Source organism: Juglans microcarpa x Juglans regia, chromosome 3D, assembly GCF_004785595.1.
Source record: "Juglans microcarpa x Juglans regia isolate MS1-56 chromosome 3D, Jm3101_v1.0, whole genome shotgun sequence".
Classification (NCBI taxonomy): Eukaryota; Viridiplantae; Streptophyta; class Magnoliopsida; order Fagales; family Juglandaceae; genus Juglans; species Juglans microcarpa x Juglans regia.
Window position 1 is genome coordinate 10570537 of NC_054598.1, and position 23452 is coordinate 10593988.

General features: G+C 37.1%; 2 protein-coding genes across 2 annotated transcripts; one reads left to right on the top strand and one right to left on the bottom strand.

Moving 5' to 3' along the window:
• Nucleotides 1-178: 178 nt before the first annotated feature.
• LOC121255022 (zinc finger MYM-type protein 1-like) lies at nt 179-1774 on the bottom strand. Its single transcript, XM_041155319.1, has 3 exons — nt 1112-1774; nt 931-1015; nt 179-462 (listed from the first exon to the last, which is right to left on the bottom strand). Exons 1-3 carry the CDS (start codon nt 1772-1774, stop codon nt 179-181), a joined length of 1032 nt encoding a protein of 343 aa, XP_041011253.1.
• A 12164-nt stretch (nt 1775-13938) lies between these two features.
• LOC121256509 (ninja-family protein AFP3-like) lies at nt 13939-22935 on the top strand. Its single transcript, XM_041157334.1, has 2 exons — nt 13939-15039; nt 22429-22935. The coding sequence occupies exons 1-2, from the start codon at nt 14322-14324 to the stop codon at nt 22848-22850; spliced, it is 1140 nt and encodes a 379-aa protein (XP_041013268.1). The 5' UTR covers nt 13939-14321; the 3' UTR covers nt 22851-22935.
• The last annotated feature ends 517 nt before the right edge of the window (nt 22936-23452 follow it).

Below are 23452 nucleotides of genomic sequence, written 5' to 3' on the forward strand. Positions count from 1 at the left end.
TAAATCAAAATTCTTTGTTATTTCTTTTTCAATATAGACAACTAAATTATTTGCTAGAAACTCATCTTCAACTTATTTTAACAATCTTTATAGCTGAAAATGCTCGTTCACTGGTCGTTGTAGATACTAGAAGAGTCAAAACAAGACGAATCAACCTATTAATAAGATAGTATGTTTTTTATTTCTCTGTCTCTAACAATCTTCGACATAAATCTGCAATGGATGACAAACTCTGAAACTTCGGATTAGTAAGCACATCAACTTTAAAATACTTCAATTGAAATCTTAAATTAATTTTCTCGTTCTCAGAAAAATCAAGAGAATAATACTTTTCTGCCAGACAACAGATATCATCAATATTAAAGGATCTATAAGCATCATTTGGATCCAAAGCTGAGCTAAGGGCTAAAAGCTTTGTTTCTCCTTCACCAAGCCTACTGTCAAGTTCTTGCATATGAAAATCTATAGTAGCATTAAATATTTCAAAATGATAATGATGTTCTATCGTAATGTGATCTCGTTGATAATGACCACGACCTTGTACATAACGAGAGCTCAATTCTGGAATGTCAATATCAAATTTCTTGGAGAAAGAGACAAAATTCTCAAGTAGATTTTCCCAGCCTTCATTTCTCAATTTTTGAATGAGTCCTTTTATAGTAGAAATCATATTCATGGCATTCAAGATGTCTTGAGATTTTTATTGCAAAACTTGACTAAGAACATCAGTAATACCTATGATTTCCTTCATTAAATATAAAATAAATATAAATTGGAATGATGTAATCATTTTATAAGCAGCATTCGCATCCCCGCGTTGAGAGTAAGTGGATCATTCTTTTATTATGTTTTCAAGCACCAAGCAAGTGGCTCCAAACATTTGTAGTAGACTGCAAATAGAATAAAAATGAGAACCCCAACGAGAATCACCTGCTCGTTTGACAGTGCCAATTTGGTTAATTCCTTTTCCACTTTCAAGTTCATCAATAGCTATCATATGTGCAATTTGTATTGCCTGAGCAGCTTACAGTTCATCATGACGTTTACATGAAGTGCCCACCACGTTAATAATGAAATTCAAATTTGAGAAAAACTCATGAACAGAAACTACCTCTCTAGATGTAACAACTAATGCTATCTGTAATCGGTGAGCAAAACAATGAACATAGTATGCATATGGGCAATCTTTAAAAAATAATGCTTGCAATTCTTTCCATTCACCACGCATATTACTAGCACCATCATATCCTTGCCCATAAATATTTTGAATATCAAGACAATGATGAGAAATAACAGCAGATATTTCATTCTTTAGAGTCAATGCCAATATATCTTTAACATGTACAAGATCAAAAAATCGTTCTTGTATAAAACCATCATCATCAACAAATCTCAAGATTATAGTCATTTGCTCTAGCCTCTTAAACTCATCTCGTGCCTCATCAACAATAATGCAAAATTTAGAATTTCCAACATCTTCACGAATTTTATTTCTCACTTTCTTTGCAAGAACTTCCAAAATCTCTTTTTGAATTTTAGGTGAAGTATACTTTGAAGATTTAGGAGCATTTTCTAAAACAAGTTTTCCAACCTTGTCATTATACGAAACCAAGAGTTTAAGCATCTCAAGAAAATTACCTCGATTTTTTGAATCAGGGGTCTCATCATGACCTCTAAAGGCAAATCCTTGAAATGCAAGCCATCGAACAACATCAATAGATGTTTTTACTTGGAGTCGATTGTTGAGAATTTGCTCGGAACTTTGTGTATTCATTACTTTATCAATATGCTGTGATTGTTTTAATAAATTATCACAAGCTTTCACAGTATTATTATAACAAGAGTAAGGATCCTCCCCAATATGATTCAAAAAGGCACAATGTTTTCCATCATTAATCTTCTTCCAATTTCTAAATCCTATGACAGTAAATACATTTCATCCAAAATGTTGAGATGCTTTCATTGTAAGAAGATAACAAGGTAGACAATATGCAGCATCTTTTGATAGAGAATACTCTAGCCAAGATGCAAATTGTACAAACCAAGAAGCTTGAAAGTGGCGAGGATGCTTTCAAAACCAGAAAATAGATATTTTGAGAGACGTATCTGATATGGACCCATTTCCAAGTAAGCTCTTCTTATTTCATCACGTTGATTGATTGGATAGTCCTACATAGGAGGATGTAATCCAGGATTTCGTTGTAGAGAAAATATATCAATCTCTTTAGAATCAAGAGTTGACGATGTAAAATGAATTTCTTCAAACTCCACAATTGGAGAGTTAAGATCAGGATTTTCCTCAGGTTTAATCCTTAGAATTTTAGAAGAATTTTATGGAGTATATAAACTTCTTTTCTTTTGAAGAATGAGTCGATAGTTCTTAATTTAGACATAATTCATGAACCTAAATTTAAAATCAAATTGAAACATATAAAATAAAGTTAAATATATATGAATTCAATTACTCATGAAACATGAATTTAAAGTTAATCTTTAAGCACAAAATAAACAATCATTCAATAGACATAATTATATATAAGCCAAACCAAGTAGTAATCAATCTATTTCAAAAAGGAAAAAAAAATTAAACAAAAATATAACTGCATGATGCATCAATACATGAAAAAAGAGGAAAAGTAAAAAAAAAAAAATTTTTAAAAACACTGCATCAAATTTAATAGATTCAATATAATTATATATAAGAATGAACATTAAAATCGAAAAAAGAGAAAAAAAAATTGGAAAAAATCAAACCATATAGCAGATGACGCTCTAGCGAAAAACTTTAAATTGCTTCAAAGTGCATCCCTTTCCTTGGCAGTTGCAAAGTGTGAACATGTATCCCATAACTCGTAAGCCTCAAAACTAGCTTTTGGCTGTTTGGCAAATATGTAGACAAGACAAAAGTTTAAATTTTTAGAATTTGAAAAGAGAACTGCAGTCTACTGTGTAGAGTAGCAGTGAAGGAGACGATTCGAATTCTTTTTTGTTTTTAATGAGAGTAAAAACGTGTAATTAGGTTATTAGATCATTTTATTTTATGTGAGATTTATTTTATTTTTAAATTAGAATAATTTTTTAAAATTAGACTTATAAGTAATTAATCTATAAAATCAAAATAATTTTGTAGAAGGGGCCAAGATAATTTTTAGAGGGGGATAACACACAATAAGATTAATATAATCTTATTAAATTAAAAAAATATATATTTTTTTTTTCAAACATTTGGGGGGGGCATGGCCCCTGCCCCTTAATAGGTCCGCCACTGTAGAGCTCCACCAATACACAATTTCATTTTGTAACTGATATGGTCTTGACTATTGGTAATACTGTCTACAAACAAATGTCAAAGAGATAACAATGTCTACCTAAACAAATATTCAATCTCACACTTCATAGAAAGAGATGACTCAACCTCTACAGACAAACATCCGAGAGACGAATATTTTTTTTAAAATTAACAATAAGGAAATAAAAAATGAAAATAGTAAGATAGATGTGAAAAATGACGGATTACAGTTTTGACCAACTCCAATAGACTTCGGAATCTATGATGGCCAGTGAAGACAACATATTTGTCTCTTTTAAGTCACAAATGTCATATCTGAAAGGTCTGATGACGGTAAGTCTAGTAGTCTACGCATGTGTGGAGAAAAGTTGTCAGGAGGGATGGTGTGTGAGGAACACATATATGTGGGCGGCGCTTGAGAACCACACACGGTGATTTTCTCTAAACTTCCACTTTCCTCCAAACTATTTTTGACCTATGAATTTGATTGTGTCATGCGTGTTTCTCTGGAGTTGTCAGAAATCTATAGATTTGACGTTTTCAACCTTAAAAAAAGTAAAATAAAACTAAGTAAAATAAATCTTGGTAGACAATTTTGATGAATGGAGGAATGAGAGAATGAGAAAATGAGAGAAAAGATGAGGTTTCTGATAAAAATCAGATATGAAACCTTTGATTTTTTAAGAAAAATAAAGGAATGAGGTACCTCCAATTCACGAATTTCATTGTCAATTTTTCCTCGTGAATACAACAATTAGTATAATTAAAGATTATAAATATTGAGATAAAGAATAACTTTTGTTTGTACTAAAAAAAGAAAAATTATAGTTAACCCTCCATTTAATAACTACATTTGATTACTATTAATAAAATTTTTATTTTTAAAATCCTGAATTTTTTTAATAAACAGTCAAATTAAAAGTAATTTTCGTTAAAGAAAATCCAGAGAATTAAGAAAAATAATATTTTGTTAATGATTGTCATATTTGATTGTAGATGGAATGCTAGCTAACACGATCCTTAAAAAGTACAACATGGATGTTGGGTCCCACGTCGCTAGACATAATTCGGGACTGGACTGGAAGGAACCACGTGGCTCAGCGCACTCGTTGCCGATTTTGGCCAACGAGTTCCTCGTCTACTTTTTTGGTAAGAACGTAGTCAAGATTTTTAACCAAAAAAAAAAAAAGGATAGAGAAAAGTATCTGACGATGTGGCAACTATTATGCCGTAGAAAAATTATAAAATAATATTACATATAATCATAAAATGTGTAAATATCGTATAGTTATTTTAAAAAATAATAAAATTTATTATTAAAAAAATAACTTTTTTATATAACTTTAGTATTTATTTATTTTTTTAAAAATAATTATGCGATACTTACGTACTTAAAACTGCAACTATAATTTCTCAAAATTATATTTATTATTATTACACACCACACATCATATTTATTTTATTTTTTTCCTTACAAAATGTATGGTATATGGATGTTGAATAATGAGTAGAAGAATTCAAGTTGTTTAAGAAGAATAAAAAAAGGTGTTGTATGTGATGTGTAGAGATGATGAGTAACAAAATTCTATGTAATATAGTGTTCATGAACAATGAGACCGGCCCACTCGATTTAATAGATTTTTTTTTTTTAAATTTGTCTTTGGATAAGAGAAGGACTACAAATAAATTTTTTTACAAAAGTAAACTCATAATGACATAAATTTATGTGATTCTTATATTTATTTTATAATAAATATAATTTTACAATATGACTTACTACATTAAACCTTCTAGATTTTTTTTTTAAAGTTGTCTTTGGATAAGAGAATGACTACAAAAAAAAAAAAAAATCTTACAAAATAAACTCATAAACTGACATGACTTTATATGATATATTATATTTATTTTATAATAAATACAACTTTACAATTTAACGCACAACATCAAATCACGCTAATTTATGAGATTATTTTGATGTAATCTCTTTGTAATTGAAATATTTCTCTTGGATAATTCAAATAGGCTCCAAATTCATACATAAAAAGAGTCCCTAGCATAGCTAACCTTTTTTTATTGAAAAATTCTATTCAACAGTCCTACATTACATATCTATTTTTATTTTTTATCTTTTTATTTTTTTTCTTTCAATAGATGTGCGGTATAGAGTTGCTGAAGGAGAATTCTTATCTATTTGTTACAAATTGGAAAAAAATGGTGTGATCCGTTTCCTTTTTTTTTTATATAGAAACAAAGTTCTAATATTTTGTTAAGACAAAGTAATACCACTTACCAAAACCGATCAAGACACGTGCGTGCGTGCGTAAGCCACATATGTGTGAACAAAACAAGATACCATATAATATATATATATATATATACATATATATATATATTTTGCACTGTCGAAGTATTAACTTTTGGATTCTATACTTTAAACTATTAAAATTGATATATTATACTGTTAATAATACAATAGGATTATAATTTTGTAATATATATATATATATGTATCTGGGCATTAATACTATATCACATCACTTGTTTTTTATCCATCTTAACAATTATTTAAACATTATCACTAATGTTTGCGCGTCGCATGTCATATAAATGATACAAACTGAAAATGAAAGAAAAAAAAATCACTTATAAAACAAAATAGAAGGGAAAAAAACAGCATATGCAAGCGTTGCCAATGCTATATTTGTGACCCAAGCATAGCTCAGGAGCAATCGAGCTACATAATAATATTAAATATAATTTTAGAATGTATAAATTTCACATACTTTCTTTTAAAAAAATCAAATCTATTATTAAAAAATTAATTTTTTTATGTGATTTTCAGATTTATCTATTTTTCTTTTAAAAAAAATTGCGTGAAATCTGCACATCCTATAATTGTAAATATTATTTCTCTTTTGGATAATGGATAATTCCAAGTGGTGATTGGATGCATCCTAGGCACCCTTGGGTTGCCCAATTTTTATTTTCTGCAAATGATTTTTTTGTTTTTCAAATTTTACACAGCATGCCATGCCTAATTATCAGTGTTATTGTATCTGTTAACTGTCTTTCGTACGTTTTTTAGACAAGTTATAGCAATTTAGGTCTTCAAAGTTGGGCTTGCAAAAAAAAAGAAGAAAACAGCTAGGAGAGGGCGACCTTGGGCCTGGGATTCTTCGATGCCAAAATAGGTAGAGTATTTTAGAAGTTTGTAAATAATGAAAGAGTCTAAAATCCAGAGAGTTCTTTCGTACATGGAAATTCTTATTTATACTGTGAGTCTGGGAGTGACAGATCGTGCATGCCCCTGTGGAGCCTATGTCCATTTTACTGTTTTTTTTTTAGAGTCATTTAAATGCGGCGTGCCTTTGTGACGGTGTCATTAATGTGACTTGTTGCTCAGGTAGTGATGCCATTAATTCAACGTGATTTCTCGATTTGCTTTACTCTGCTGGTGTTGTCGGTGGTTCGTCGATGTTCACATGTCAGAAGATCAAGGGGTTCTCGGTGTTTCCCGTTCTGCCCTATACAAGTTCTCATGAACGGGGTGTAACTGAGTGGCGTCAGGCCTGTCCGTCCCATCAACCATCATTATTTACTTTTCCTTGCAGCGAGTTGCTTCGTGGGCAAGTTTGAGCTCTAGGATTGGGTATCAGAACAAAGTCCATTACTCTCGGTCGAATGCCCAATGAGCTTATGAAGTAAGGGAAAAAACCCCTTACAATATGGTTTTAACTTTTAATAGATTATTAATAGTTTGGGCTGTTTGCTCAAATTTGAAAGCGTAGCGAAGTAAAAAGTTTAAAATTAGACCAAGACTAATTTGACAAAACAGGCACTAAAAGACAAGAGAGCCTCTTCACACCAGTCGGGCTGGTTTTTTCACAAAAACAGCCCTCCATTCATCTCAAGCCACGTAAGATAAAATATTATAAGAGAAATACAGTCTATCACAGACAATCTGGTAGGAACCCAAGTTTTGTGACTTATGGTCAAGCCACTAGCCAAGTCAAGACAAGGTTGGACAACTCCAAAACAGCCCTACGGACATGCCATGAGGCTCGCCTTAACATGCCCAGGATGCCCAAGGAGGTTGGTGACCAAACCAGCCCATTCAGCATGGCCAGCGCGCACAGCACGCGCAGCCCAGCGCGCCCAGCACGCATGCCCCGCGCGCGCGCACTCCCCAACATGCCCAGCGCCCAGGCCCTGTCAGCCACATGCAAACAGCCAGCCTAGCCCACCTATGGGCTCATGCATGCCATGGGTCAACTTGGCCCATGCCAACTATGTTATTTTTTATTATTAATTTTTATTTAATTATTTATTTTTCAAGGGATCTATTGGGGGTTTCCAACTTGTAATCCTTATAAATAGCACCCTTAGTATTTGCATTCATATCTTTTGACAAATTTCCTAGTGGGTAGACTATTTTGTTCTTGAGATCATCTTTTGGTGCTAAAGTACTTGGACTTTTTGGGTGCAATTCGTGAATCCCAAAGAGAGGATCACACCTTGCAGTTCTTGAATAGGTGTGATTCAATCCATCTATCTTGTTCTTGCAACTTGGTGCAATTCGTGAATCCAAGTTGCGTTTATCAATAAATGAGGTTTATTCAATTCTTGTGCAATTCGTGAATCAAATATTGAATTATCTTGTTTGTTCTTTGGTTCATTCAAGTAGTTAAGTATTATTGTTTTTGCTCTTGAGTGATCTTCAAAGTGTTCTTGGTGTTCTTCACAATTTTTGCTCTTCCAATCCATCCAAGCCACCAAACTCGACCACCACCATGTTTGTCATTTTTTCCATAAGTTTGTCACTTTCTATAATTGGTTGGCCTTATCAAAACTTGCCCTAGCCGAAATACACATAGCCTCCACTCCCACTTACCATATTCGGCCATCCTAAGCCATCCACCATAAACCCTAGCCGACCACCTCCTTACCTTAAGTCCAAAAATCTAAACACAAGCCCTAGTCGCCCATCATCATTTTCCCAACACCAAACCCTAAACCCAAGTGGCGCTAACTCCATCATCTTAACCCTTGACCTAGCCATCCATCAAGAGTCCTCTTTGGCAACTTCCTTAATTCAAGGAAAGTTGACTCAATCCAATCCAATCCCATAATTTTAGGAACTCACCTAGAATCACTTCATCCCTTCAATCACTCATCCAATTCCTAAAATCTCTTAAGGCTCCCTAAGGTGGTTCTTTCCCTTTAAGAGTCTTGACTTCCTCCAATTCAATTTCAAATTCAAATCCCAAATCCAATCCCTTAATTTAAGGAATTGCAAATCCTCTTCAATTCCTTAAATCACTCTTCCTACAATCACTCTAAGTCAACTATTGACTTGCCATCTTAATTCAAATTCAAATTTCCCTCTTCACTCAAAGATTCTTTCCATCTTTCAAACTTACCATATCCATTCCTAAGCCAACCAAACTCTAGCCTCACTCTTCCATCTCATTCCCAAATCCTAGCATCATCCCAAACTAAAACCCTAAGCCATCTCTTGCTAATCTCGAAATCCACCCGAGCCACCCCACAAAACCCTAGCTACACTACACTATACCTACCTTAATCACCATCCAAGTGGCCCAAACATCAAGGGTAAACCTTAGGTCATTCCCATTGCATCAAGCACCCATAATCCTAAACCAATATTCCAAGACCACGCCTACCCTACTTCCACTATAGTCCACGGCAACCCTAGTTGCCTCCAACCCGAACCCTAACCCCATCTCATCCATTCAACCATAGCCTCCATCATTTTGGCACTTCACTCAAGAACAAGTCTAGCCACCCACATTGATATGCCTTAGCCTAAACACTTAGCCTACCCGAGTATATCATCATTCCATCACTCAAACACCATCATTTTGTGGAAGGCCAAGCAAGTTGGAAAGGTCACTCAGTTGTCATCTTCACCAAGGCAAGCTAGTGGACCTTAGTGTAAGACCGGAGTCCCTAACACAATCACCTCGTACGTGTTAGCCTTATCTTCCTCAACACCGTCCTTTACCTTCTCTTCCTTGCTGGTCTCTCTGCCCTCAGTTCGATGCCAACACCGACGCCGACACAAGCATTTCAGTCCTACACCGACACCGACTCAACCATCTCAGTCCGATGCCGACAAAAAATGTAGCTCAGAAACACCCCCTCAAATTTCACCCTTCTCTTCCTCGTTGCCCCTCTCCTCCTTCTCATTTGCACCGCCCTAATCTTAGTCCAACACCGACGCCGACACAACCAGTTGCCCACAAGGATTTTTCACATGAAAAGAATCTGAAGACATGATGCTCGTAAAAAACCAGCCAAGAAGAATACACCAAAAATTGAAAATGCCAAGAACTAAAAAAGAGAACTGTCGTGAACCAAAAAAACAAAAAATATCGGGAACCAAAACAACTCACAGAAACTGCCAAGAAGCTACAAATCCACCACAAAAAGTTCTGAAAACCTCAACCCCTTCACAAAACCTGCCAAAAGCCAAGAAAAAACACAGCCCAACAAAATCAAAGGCCACAAATCCACCACAGAAAGTTACAAAAACCTCAAACCCTTCACAGAACTTGCCGAAAGCCAAGAAATAGCATAACCTAGCAAAATTAAAGACGTTGTTCGGATGCGACGACGACGTTGTTCGGGTGCGATTTGTGGGGCAGACATTAGTTTGGAGAAATCAAGAAGAAGAGATTACATGGGTACGAGGGTTCTGCTTTCTGAAGCCTAAAATGGCGAAGAGAGAGCCCGTTTCTGATGTAGTGCTGATCCAACATAAATGTGGTGGAAGTCTTAGGTGTTTGTATTTGATTGACAGGTTGTTATTTGACTGTAACTAGCCCGACCGGTCCTAAGGAATTTTCAAAAGACAAATATAGAAACTATTTTAGTTTTTAACATTTTTGTGATTTTATGTTTATTTGTCTATTTTAAAACTTATAATTAATGTTATTTCATTTTGACGTTGTCAAATTTGTATTTTTTAAATATGATCACACATTCTCAATTTGAAATCAATATCTTCTCGTTTGTACACGTAGACCATGTTTGGATACATAGATGAAGAACATCTCATCTCATCTCAAAATTTCTAAAACTTCATTTCTAAACATCACTCGAATAAAAAACACTTTTCAATCTCAAATATTCCAGTTTTTCATCTAATCATTACTTAATTATAATATATGTTTTGAAGTTTGTAAAAATTATATGTATATTTTTTGAAATTTGTAAAAGTTGTATTTTTTTTGTATTTAGATAATGATTAATTGTTGATTAGATGAAAAAATAAAAATTTAAAATTGAGAAATATTTTTTATTTAAAAATAAAATTATTAGAGTTTTAAGAATGTTTTGTGTCGTTCAGAAGAGTTTTTTTTTTTTTTTTTTAAAGAAAACAGTTGCTCTTTATTGATATAATCTCCTCAAATGAGGGAAAGAGTACAAGAAGGAAAACTTTCCATCTCAACCATATCCTCTGAAATTCCTAAAGCATTTTTAGCTAAAGCATCTGCAGTTGCATTAGCCCTTATTCTGATATGAGATGCTTCCCAATGATCAAACTGTGAAAGAGCATGCTTTGTGGACACATATGAGCACTCTCAAACTGTGATCGGAAATCTCTTGTTGTACAATGCTCTTAAAGACATTTAGAGCATCGCCTTCAATGATGATCTTCCTAAGACCAATCTCCAATGCAAAAACTCACAGCCTGGAATACTCCATACAATTCAGCAAGTATGGGGTCTTGAGTAAAAAGTCTGTGCATTCTCTTGGTTGCAGTAACTTGCTTTTCATGATCTCTAATTATGATTCTCAATGCCCACCTTTCCAAGCTTCGTTCGTAGAGTTGCATCCCAATTCACCTTATACACCCCATTAGGAGGAGGATCCCAGGTACCGATATTGAACTTTGACCCTCCCTCTTTTCTGTTTACTACCTTGTTTACATCCTAATAATCAATAATTAACTGTCTTGATTGATTCACAACTCCCATTGGATGAGTGAACGTACCTTTAAAGATGAATGTGTTTATTCATTGCCAAATCTTCTTAACTGTTACTACCATATCCTCCACTAGCTCTTGTTCAAAAAACTTAATAATGGTGGTAATCAGATCCAGAAACTTGACTGCAGACAATCCACACTTCTAATTTTTTTTTGAGCATATACTCCACACATCCTTTGTAGAAGTGCACTCCATATAGCATGAAGATCAGTCTCCTCTTCTTGCAAACAGATAGGACATAAAGGGGATTCGACAACCTTCCTTTTGAACAGACTTACATTTGTTGGTAAAGAGTCCAAACACGCTCTCCATATGAACATTTTTGAAGCATTAGTAACATTCAACTTCTAGATTGTATCCCATACTTTCCTTTGAACATCTGAGTTTGATCCTTGTCCTTTCTCATTCTCCACGACCTCTTTCTGTAAATGATAGACACTTCTCACTGAAAAGAGGCCATTCATACTGCATCTCCACACTAGTTTGTCAGGGCAATTAGTTACACTGATGGGAATATGCTGAATTAGCTCCATTTGACCATTAGAAAATATATCTGCAATTAGTAGCACATTCCAACTCTTAGTGTCTGAGTCTACGAGGGCTGACACCTTTGCATCATTGTCCAGCTCAAAAGGCAAGCTTGTATTTTGAAGGAAGATGGCTAAGGAATCTGTTGATCCTTCCAAATCCTCACTTGTTCACCATTACCAATCCTTCACATAGAACCCTCACCCACTAGCTTCTATGCTGCAAACAAACTTTTTCAGATAAATGATGAATTAGAACCTAACTTTACTTCAATGAAAGAAGTTTTAGGAAAATACTTTTGCTTTAGAACCTTGCTAGGTAAAGCTTCTAGAAACTGCACTATTCTTCATCCTTGTTTGGTAAGCAGTGTCAAATTAAAGCTTTCCAACTCTCTAAAACCCAACCCATATGCTAACTTGGCCTTTTCCATTTGATTCCAAGAAACCTAGTGAATATTCCTTTCATTCTGCCGTTGGCTCCATCAAAAATTCCTCATAACTTGATTGATCTCCTTCAAAATAGCTCTAGGTAGCTTAAAAACCCTCATGCAATAAGTGAACAGAGCTTGGATAACTGCCTTCAAATGGATCTCCTTCCCAGCTTGTGACAAGACCTTGGTTTCCAGCTACTCACCCTGCTTTTGACTCTATCCAGTATACTCTTAAAAGCTTGATATCAAGATCTTCCAACAAGTGCAGGTAAGCCAAGATATTTGTCATATGAGGTGGAAAATCTCACCCCAGCTATGCTCAAAATAAGGCTCATTTATTCTCTGCATGTGTTCCTACTAAAATGGATAGAAGTCTTTTCTTTGTTGAGTCTTTGACCTAAAGCTTGTTTGTGGGAATCTAGAAGACCAACCATTCTACTTCACTCAAGAGGATTTACTTTACAAAATAATAAGCAGTTATCTACAACAAATAAGATGTTAATACATAATTTTTTTTCGAGCAATTAGAATTCTTGTTATAGATTTTGAGGCCTCAGCATAATTAAGAAGGACACTTAATGTCTCGAACATAAAATGAAAAGATAGGGTGGCGGTAACCCTTTTGATGCCTTGAATTGTTTTTTAGGAGAGCCATTGAGGATAATAGAATAGGAAATAGAACTTATGTACTTCATAATTAAACCAATCTACTTCTGATTTAAACCCAACTTGGTCGTTATTGCCTTTAGAAAGTCTCATTTCATCCTGTCGTATGCCTTACTCGTATCTAATTTCAAGGCCATGAAACCTGATGTGCCCTTCATCCTCTTATCCATTGAATGCATTGCTTCATAAGCTACCATCACATTATCTAGAATCAGCCTTTCCGAAACAAAATCACTTTGAGTTGGTGATATGATTTCAGTCAGTTCAAATGAGATAAAATAAAATATCTCAGTGAAATTTATTTAGGTAGAGTTTGGATAGTGAGATGCGATGAGATGATTTTAACTGAAAGTTGAATAAAATATTATTAGAATATTTTTTTATATTATTATTATTTTGAGATTTGAAAAAATTAAATTATTTATTATATTTAATATAAAAATTTTAAGAATAAAATAAAATAAAATAAAATAAAATAAAATGAAATGATTTTAATATCTAAACTTTATTTTGTTTTGAAAAAAGTGGGAACCGGAGGTAGAGCAGACTCCCCCGAACCAGTATCACAGTACCGTGACTTCCTGGGAGAATCTAGACCGGAAGACAGCTAATTAGTAGCAAAACTCGACCAAACCCGACGCCGCAGCTTTTACGAGGCCCCAAAACTGAACACCCACGTGTCTAATTCCCACGGTGCCAAACCTAGAACGAAACGTGGTATCTACTCCCTGAGTACCTCTTTGCCCCCGACACGTGTTTCCCATTCCCACACTGACATGTTGATGTTTTTTTTTATTTTTTATTTTGATACACTGACATGTTGACGTTGTTGGTGGAGGACGCCAAAAAAAAGCAAATTAATAACTGCGTCAGGAGGACCACGTGTCTCTCTGGAGCCCTCTCCCGATCGCCACTTGGCTCCCTCCCCTGAGTACTTTTCTGCCCCCAAAAAACAAAACGTGGAGGGTATTTTCGGCATATTATTTTATTTTTCCCCCTCAACAGGAACTGACCCAAAATAATCATCATCTGTTTCGTCTTTTGTTTTCCTTGATTTGGTTTCTGTTCTTCTCTCATTTTTATGCTCTGATTTTGTATTCTCACTGCTTCATCCTCGCCCAAAATTTGTTTGCTTGATTTTTTGTTTAATAAAAGAACAGGGGATATAAAAGAGAGCATACGTTTCATGACGTGTCCATGTTGGGTTGGATTCTTGTTTTAAGCGTTTTTTTTCCCTTTTTCTGGCTAGGCGTAGCGATAGTGAGTGTAAGTTTTGATCATAATCATGGGTTTAGCAGAACCAGATCATAAAGTTGTTCTGTTTAATCTGCAAAGACGCAGTTGCTGAAGCTTTTGTGGTTTTGCCTTCTTCGTTCTTCCTGTTGTACGAGACATGGGTGAAGCTAAAGAAGCTAGAAGCAGAGCAATGGAAAATCTTTCTCTACAATTAGATAAGTACCCGAGAGATTTATTGCAGAGATTTACGTGTAACAGTACGCAGCAATCCGAATATGCGACACCCAGTGAAGATTCGGAGGAGATTGAGCTAAATCTTGGCCTCTCGCTGGGTGGTCGATTCGGGGTCGACAAGAGCGCAAAGAAGCTAATCCGGTCGTCCTCCATAGCGGGAATAATGCCGGTGGTTCAAGACGATGAGTCATTAGCTCCGAAACCTCCATCGTACCCGACACTCATGAGGACCTCTTCGCTTCCGACGGAGACAGAGGAGTGGCGGAAGAGGAAGGAGCTACAGACATTGCGGCGAATGGTGGCAAAGCGAAGGCGGTCGGAGAAGCAGAGGAGCTCCAAGGCAGAGAAAGAGGAGGAAAGGAAGGAAAGCGAGGGTCTAGCGGGGTTGAATTTGAGAGATAAGCAGCAATCTGCAGCGGCCAATAGGTTTAGTTCGACCCTGGCGTCGCCTTTGAGGATTCCCGCTTGGGCTTCGACGGCGAGGGAGGCAGCGCTAGGCGGCGTCGTTGAGGCAGCAGCGAAAGGGAAGGGTCGTTTCTTGGGATTTCAGGGGTTTGTGCGCCCGACTTCCCAGCGGTCGTGCGAATCGCAAGTGGGATGCTGGTCGGGGATGTCGGAATTGGAGAATAAACATCTTCAAGGTATTATCTCGTTTTATTTTATATGCTTATCTGATTTTCTTTGTGTGTTTTTATTTATAAGTTTTTATGTATGTACGTAGATTTGGACTAATTTTAATATTTGTGGCCTGTTTAGATCAACTGTTCTGTTTACTATTGGAATTGGTTTTTGCAATTGCATTAAGAGAGAGATTATTCCCTTCGTTTTAAGAAGTAAACCAATTACTATGATTTTTTTTTTACCCTTTTTTTTTAAAAAAAAATTAATTTTATGTTCGATTGGATGTTTCTGTTATGTACTCTCTAAGGTTGTTTGTGGGTTGAAGCTTACCAAATTCTTTATTTGTAATTATGTTTGGTACGGTGTTTTTGTGACGTACTCTCTACGGTTACTTGCTTATAAAAGAAGGTACTCTAAAGCTGTTTTTGGGTGGGAGGCTCATCAATTCTTTGGTTGCTGAGAAATTTGGTAAATCATGTTGAATATTATGGCCTATATTGCCTTCTTTTCTTGAGGATGAATTGCTCAACTTGTCAAACTCCAGTAGTTGTGTTAAGGTCCAGTTGAGTGGTGTACGTTTTCCATAAATCTTAGTGGAATACGTAGTTAAAACATCAAAGTAAATTGTTTCCCTGCAGACATAGAATAGATTACATAAGGAGCCATGAAAGGACAGGTTGTTTCACAGTAGTTGAGCCCAAAGCCAAAACCACCCTGCTGTAACATGTAAGTTGATAGTTTAGTGGATGCTCCTGTTTGCTTGTTTGAACATATGCTTAGTAAACTCAGGAATAAACAGAGTTAATTGTAGAGCTAAGTTGAATAAAATTTCTGAAAGACCAGGAACTTTGCCTCAATGATTAACTTTTGACAAACCTGATGAGTAGGCTATTCTCAAGTTGTTTGGACACTCATTTTTAACATGCTCAAAATTCAGAGGAAAGCCAAACTTCCAAACATTGGAAGAAGGGGGGTGGGGACCATTTTTTATTAAAGGAGTTGTCTGAATGTTGGTTGGTGTTATAATTGGCTGCCTGTCCCTAGGCAACGGCAGTGGACAGCTTAACTTTACAATCATACAAATTCTCTTACCTATATGCTGGATCCCATCAAAGTTTCTATGCACATTGAAATGGAAACTTGCTCCTCCCAGTCCAAGAATTTGTCGGGCACTGCTGCAAAATGACTGCTGGATGTTACAGTTAATGACTATGGGCACATGTTGAACCATTGTATACGTAATCAACTCTGTAAGTTCCTTGTTTTATTTTCTGAATGTGTTCCTATCTAAGGTAATATCTCTGGGAAAACACTCCTGAAAAGATTTAATAAGATGATATATCCCTGAAAAAAATTGACACATCACTGGAGTTGAACTAGCATGTCTGGATAACTCTAGGAAAGTACTTTTCAAGTTGATCACCATGCCACTCATCATGCCAAAAGCGAATCTTGGACCCATCACCTATAACAAATCTGATACAGTGAGAAAAATCTACCCAACCCCTTCTAATATTCTTCCATAGACCAACCCCGTAAGCCCATGTAATTCATTGGAACACCAACCACTTTTCAACTTTCCAACTTTCCATACTTCATGTCCACGAGCACCCTCCGTAGACTCTCACGAGCATAAAGCCAAGCCGCTTCCCTGAAAGAGCTTGATTTCTAACTGTAGCCTACCTTCTCCAATTGGCAAGCATATCTTGGTCCACTTCACTAGTAACACAATTAATGCCATTTTCTAATCTTCTACCCACATTATGGCTCCTATAACCTGTACTTGCTAACAAAAAAATAGGTGGAGGATTGTTATTGGTCTAACCTCCAAGTCTGTCAATTATTTTACCCTTGGGTACTTTCATGTGGTTGGATCTAGAACATTTTCTCATGATTTTCTCTTACTACCCAAGGTATTTCTGACCCACCAAAGTTTTATGCTAATGCCAAGATACCGTTGCCTTGGTATGCAATTCAGGGGAGGGGTAGAGAGACTTATGTGTTGGTAGTTTATGGTGTCATGTTTTTGACCGAATGAAATAAAAAATTCTTTTACTGAACAGGCTTCTGAATCGAGTTTCAGATTTTCATTCCCCATGCAAAAAGCGTATTGTCATCTGCTCCATCCACACTCATCACTCACCTCCTTAATGTCTGTTAAATGTTGACTTAGTCCATGCTTCAGAGGGGTAAAGGTACTGAATTTCCATATTTTCAGCCATAACAACATCATTAACGTGTTCACTGTCGCTGGATCAACATTATATTTTTGAAACGCATACTTTGTCTGCTATTGTTTACGTGTCAGACGATTGGTCCTCATTTAGGTGCAGATCTCTTTGTTCACCAGTTGATATGCATAAAATATTTTTATGGATATTCGAACAATGTGACCATTTTATGTGCTTGTTTGTACTTTTACAAATTATTAAGACGTACATCCAAATAAGTTGAGGCAGGTTTACTCGAGTTACTAGACTAGATATAGGAGAGGTTGGTTTCCAGAGTGGGGAGTTGACAGAACTCCTGGACTGATGGTGCGCAGTTTGGTTGAACTGCATGATGTTGATGAACATCCCATGGAATGTTGTGAAAACAAAAATCCACTTTGAATGGAAAAGGATGAAGGGATGTTGGTTCCCTGGTGGGAAGCAGTGAGATATTCCTCAAGTGACCAGACGGGCACATTGTAGTAAAGATTGTCATGCTAGGGTGATCATGGGAGTATGAGACTAATTTCAATTCTGGGAAACTAATGCACAATAATTTTTGGGGATAGCAGGTCAGGATGCCAGTGGATCCAATGTACGGTGTGATTAAAAGAGATTTTTATTTCATTTGAATGTCTGGTAATTGGTGGAATTGATATTTAACCCTCACACCACACAAGTCTGTATGGTCCGGACAGCATTAATAGCAATTTTTGGACAATTGTATTACACATCATGCCCAGCATCACGTGATTACACGAGTCTGCGTAACTGAAGGCTAAACTCATTTTGCTGTTTGTGTATTACTCAAAATTAGATATGGACCAGCGGTTTTTTCTTATGCGTGAGAGTGCAACCAGCTCGTTCAAGAAAGTTCTATATGGAATGTAGGGAGTACTATGGTTCCTTGGAGAAATTAACCTTTCAATTCAATGTGAAATTCTTAGAGCAATCTAGCAAGTTACTACTGATAATAATGGGGAGCACGTAAAATTAGAAGAGTACTTGCAAAGGATTTAGGGAATATGGGGAATGAGAATCATTCTATTTCTTCTTGAAAGGAAGTTGTTCCCATTGGCACCCCGATTTCATTTTTAGTTTAAACCCCTTGAGCCTATGGTCTTTGGGTTTGAATGGTATGTTCCTAAGAAAACAATAGATGAAGGGTGAGGTCATTGGTTCAATTAAATGTGAGTGTGTTTATTTATTATAAGTACAAATATACCTATTATGCGTATTATACCTTTTATACGTATAATACTTATTATACGTATTATGCATATTATCCTTATCAAGAAATGTACATACCCATGGTATCTGGGATGATGAGAGAATGATCCGAAGTTAACTTGGGCAGATTGATGATTGATGCTTTTGGGAAAAAAAGTCTCGGCACAACTATTAAGTAAAACTTTCCAGACCATTCGCCAATCTGTAGCGGAATTATCATAGCTACCCTAACAATAGGTTTCGCTTCAGAGTTCACTGCCTTAATTTTTCTGTTCCCCTTATCAACCCGTAGGCCTAACTGCTCTAAGATCAGATCAGAAAGGAAGTCCCCCCCACCCTAGGTCATTGTGTTGGCCCATATCCTTACTCCAATCTCTCTCTCTCTCTCTCTCTCTCTCTCTCTCTCTCCCTTCTCTTTTATTCCCTTGGACCTTCATCTCTTTATGCCTTTTTGGATCTCTCTCTCTCTCTCTCCACTAAATCCTTTGCATTGAGCTCTTTCCCTGTTACTCCTCTATATTGCCTTCATCAACACTCTCTCCTCCTATAACTTTCACTCAGTCACCACCATAGTCACCTTCCTACCTATTCTTGCACCTTCACACCATTATTATCATTACGTCCCTCTCCTTTTCACCTTCACTCCCTGACATGTTAGAGAATACCTAGGCCACCACCAGCTGACCCCACCTAAAGTCTCTTCATCGGATCTGTTTGCTTGGAGAGAAACCCTAGCGGTTAACGTGCGATAGAAAACCTTACGGAGAGAGAAGAATCGCCGCCTTCGTGCTACCAGCTTAGACTAGCGAGTGACCCCTCACCACCGGCACAGACAAGGTCAATGGACTTTGGCGACCCCGCTGAGGGTCGTCTGATGTAAGTCCTAGCATCGGCGACTTGGTTTTCTTTTTTCACAAGTTTTCTATCTGTCATTTCTCAGAGACGACGTCAACCACCGGTGAGTGTATCCTCACCACCGTCCGGCATTTCTCTGTCATTTGGCAAGGTTGACGGGCTGTCCAGCGTAGGTTCTGGCGCCGACAACTTGCTTTTTTTGCTAGACTTTCTCGGAGCCCTCCGACGTCACACCCCGCGCCCTTGACCTCCGACGTCACACCCCGCGCCCTTGACCACCGGCAAGTGACTTCTCACCACTGGCCCAAACAAGGTCAACGGGCTTCAGCGATTCTTTTGAGGGCCCTCTGACGTCGGTTCCCCTCTGGCGACCGGGTTTTTTGAGTTGCATTGAGCCTTTGCTTGCGACCTACTTTTGACTTGATCGATAGAATCCGGCGATCGGGAGTCCATTCTGTAGGCACATATATGTTTTTTACCTTAAGAGGATGAAGTGAGGGCAGTAGGGAGCAGTGGGCACAGGTTTGCAGTGGGATTTGACGATGATGACGCGCGATGTGGATTCGTCTCAGTTGGAAGGCGAGAGGTGGTTGAAAGTGGAATAAAAAACTTTCCTTTTTACGAAAGAGGGAGGAAATAGTTTTTGTATTTTTGAACGTAGCAAAAGAATAGCTAAGTTCACGTGTATAGGGGGGATATGACAGCTTCGTGGTTGGCTAAAGGGATTGAAGATTGTTTAGAACTTATCTATCATGAAGGTTTCTTCAGAGAGCTAAGGATGGGTAATTGAGTTTTTATCATTCAACATCATGCTAACACAAGGGGTAGCTTTTTGCAACTCTCAGAATTCCGGAATGGAATGAGCAAAGGTTTGTTGGTGATTCCGGAGGGTGCAAATGCCATTAGATTGGAAGGCTTTTTGCAGTCCATTCGAAGTGTTACTGAGTGCAAAATCGCTATTCGAAGTGGGGAGTTTGTTGATGGAAAGAAGAGTGGGAAGGCTGTCCTTAGTCAAAGGTGCTTCATACGCTGCGGTGTTGAGGTGAATGGCAGGTAGTTTGGCCGAGATTAGCTCAGTGGCATAAGGAAAGAGTAAGGCACTTGTAGGAGACAAAGGTCGTCAGGTGACATTAAGAGAGGTGGATGGGGTCTTGTGGGATGTCAAAGCTGAATTGAAGGGAGCTATGGAGTATGTGAAAGATTTGATGATTAAAGTGGATAAGGGGTGGACCTAGTCATGGGTTTTGGTGGTGGGTCGAGTATGGAAGAGGGAGGGCCGGTAGATCTTTCGGGTTTGAAGGCCACAAGTGTGCCGACAAAGGGCGTTTCAACATTGCCACAGATAGGGTCATTGGACACTGGCATCTTTGTCCATGCTAGTGTCACTATGCCTCCTAAGGGAGCTGTATGGCCTCAGGCACCAGATGCAGATGGGGTTGGTACTTTTGTCTAGGGCTCATCTTTAGTTGAAGACGGGGGTCCTTTCAAGGTCTCGAGTTCTTTGAAAGAAATAGTCAAGCCTTTTTTAGAAGATGCAAATGGGGTTTCAAAAGGTGGTGCTTCTCTTACCTGTTCTATAGAGGGAGCAGTAGGGTCAGACAAAGTGACACGGCAGGGATCGTCGAGGGGTGGTGCAAAGTCAAGCAATGTTGATGGAGGGGAGGAACCTGTAATGGTGACAGAAACAATGGACAACAACCATATAGCTGTCGAGCAACCATATGGTGGGAAGGAAACTAGCAGTTTGTCGTTGGTGCCTCGTGTGGAGGAAGGTTTAGAATGGGGAGTGCAGTTGGGTACTGTGGCTAGGGATAATGTCGTTCCCCTGGTTTCTCTTCCTCTGTTAAACGATATAACGGGTTCACAATCGGATTGGGTTCTGAATAAAGTTAACGGACTTCAGCAAATCCTGGGGCTTTCATATGGAGAACATAGAGAATACAAAAACCAATTTAAAGTTCTACTCACTGCGGTTGAGATGAGTCACACGCTTAAAACCAAATCACATTTTAAGAAAAGCAGGGAGTTATAAAGCGTCTTTCATGGGCAATCAACTACGATGCTAAGGGAGGTAGCCCAAGTTGAGGGAAGACTAAAGGGAGGGCATTGTGAAGACGATCTCGTAGTGGGATGTTCGGGTAGAGGATTAGTTTTACGAAAGAAAGGGGCTGGGGTTGGGGAGGTGTGTTACATTCCAATTCGGGCTTGGTGTATTTTGGGTAGGTTTCATTGGCTTTTTAGGTCATTAGGGGCTCTCTTGTATAGACTAGGTGTTTTCTTGTATACGTCTAGTGTACTTAGTTACTTTTATTGATATATATATATATATAATATTATTACTTATAAAAAAAAAAAGTCTCTTCATCGGTGCCACTAACTGCAGACTTCCTCTCCACCGATATCAACTCTAGATTTACTGTCGCCAACTTTGATCCATCACCTAAAGTCAATCTACATTGGTACCCCAAAAAGAGGCTGCGTTTGGATGTTGAGTTGAGTTGAGATGATAAAATATTTTTAAAATATTATTTTTTAATATTATTATTATTTTGAGATTTGAAAAAGTTGAATTATTTATTATATTTTGTATTGAAATTTGAAAAAGTTGTAATGATAAGTTAAGATGAGTTGAAATGAGTTTGGTAACCAAACGTAGCCGTCAGCTGTCCATTTCAAATATTTCATCTTAATGCATGGGCTTTAGACTTTAGTGTTATTGGATTTTATTTTATTTTGATAAATAGTGTTATTGTATTTTGTGTTCGTTGCAATGGACACATTTTTTGTGTGATAAAAAGTTAGAAAATAATTTTTAGGATCTCAACCAAATAATAAAAACAAATTAATTTCCTTTTAAAAGTATTTTCTAGTTGCATAAATACAAACAGAATCTTAGCTATGCTTGGAGACGATGAATGGTAGACATGTCTGAGCAAATGTTGTAACTGTAATGTTAAAAAAGATGCGTAGCTGGAATTACCAGCGATACTTTATCGTTATAACGTCAAATTTATGAGTTTGTAATCAAATAGATTCTAGATAGGGCCAAGGGTATGGAATAATAAAGGAAAACTTCCTGCTTTTATTTTCACAGGGTTCTTCTTATGCTTGCAGGATCGGGCAGTTGTGGTGAAGCAAGAAGCCCTGTCGGTAACCAGTCATTGCAGGAGCGAAGCAGTCAGGAGGCTGTAGGTTCTTCGGTGACAAAGACCGAGGAAAATCCATGCAGAACTTCCATAGCAGAGATGGAAAATCCATCAAAGAAGCATGATTGTGCAGAAAATAGAGGTAAAGAAATTGGGATGAATGCAATGGAAGATATGCCATGTGTTTTCACAAAAGGAGATGGTCCTAATGGTAGAAGAATAGAAGGCATTCTGTACAAGTATGGGAAGGGAGAGGATGTGAGGATAATGTGTGTATGCCACGGAAGCTTTCTCTCAGCGGCAGAGTTTGTCAAGCATGCTGGTGGTGGTGATGTCGCTCACCCACTGAGGCATATAGTTGTAAACCCTTCCTCTGCTTCGTTTTCATAATGTTGGTTTTCAAAGAGAGCTTGCTCCAAGTTCAAACAATTTCTCAATATGGTATGGAAGAGATTTATATAAATGCATGTCTTTGTGGTCTTTTTGTTTTCACCCACTCCCCCTTCTCTCATTTATGAAAATATAGAAGGAAAATGAGGAATGTAATTACTTGAGATTACTGCTGGCTGATACAACACATTGCATAACAATGTTATAAAATGAATGTATTTTTGTAAAATGATGTTATTTTTATAAGATGTTTTACAAAAATATCCCTTATTTAAAATATAGTTGTGTAAAATGTTGTAAAAAATGTTGTGTAAATCATTTTACTTTCCTTTATTGTGCCTAGGGGTGAATTCGGTCCGGTCTGGTCGGTCTCGAGGAGGTTTTGTAGATCGGATTGGACCAATTCGGTCCAGGGTTTTCTCACCCTGGATCGGACCGAATAGGCATAAGGACCGGTCTGGTTGGTCCTATTCGGTCCAACCCTATTCCAGATGGGCCAATAGCCCAATCTTATTCTTCTGTTTTTTCGGCCCAATAATAAAATTTACTAACATTTTATCCAATTTGAAGTAAAAAAATACAACTTATAAAGTCATCTACAA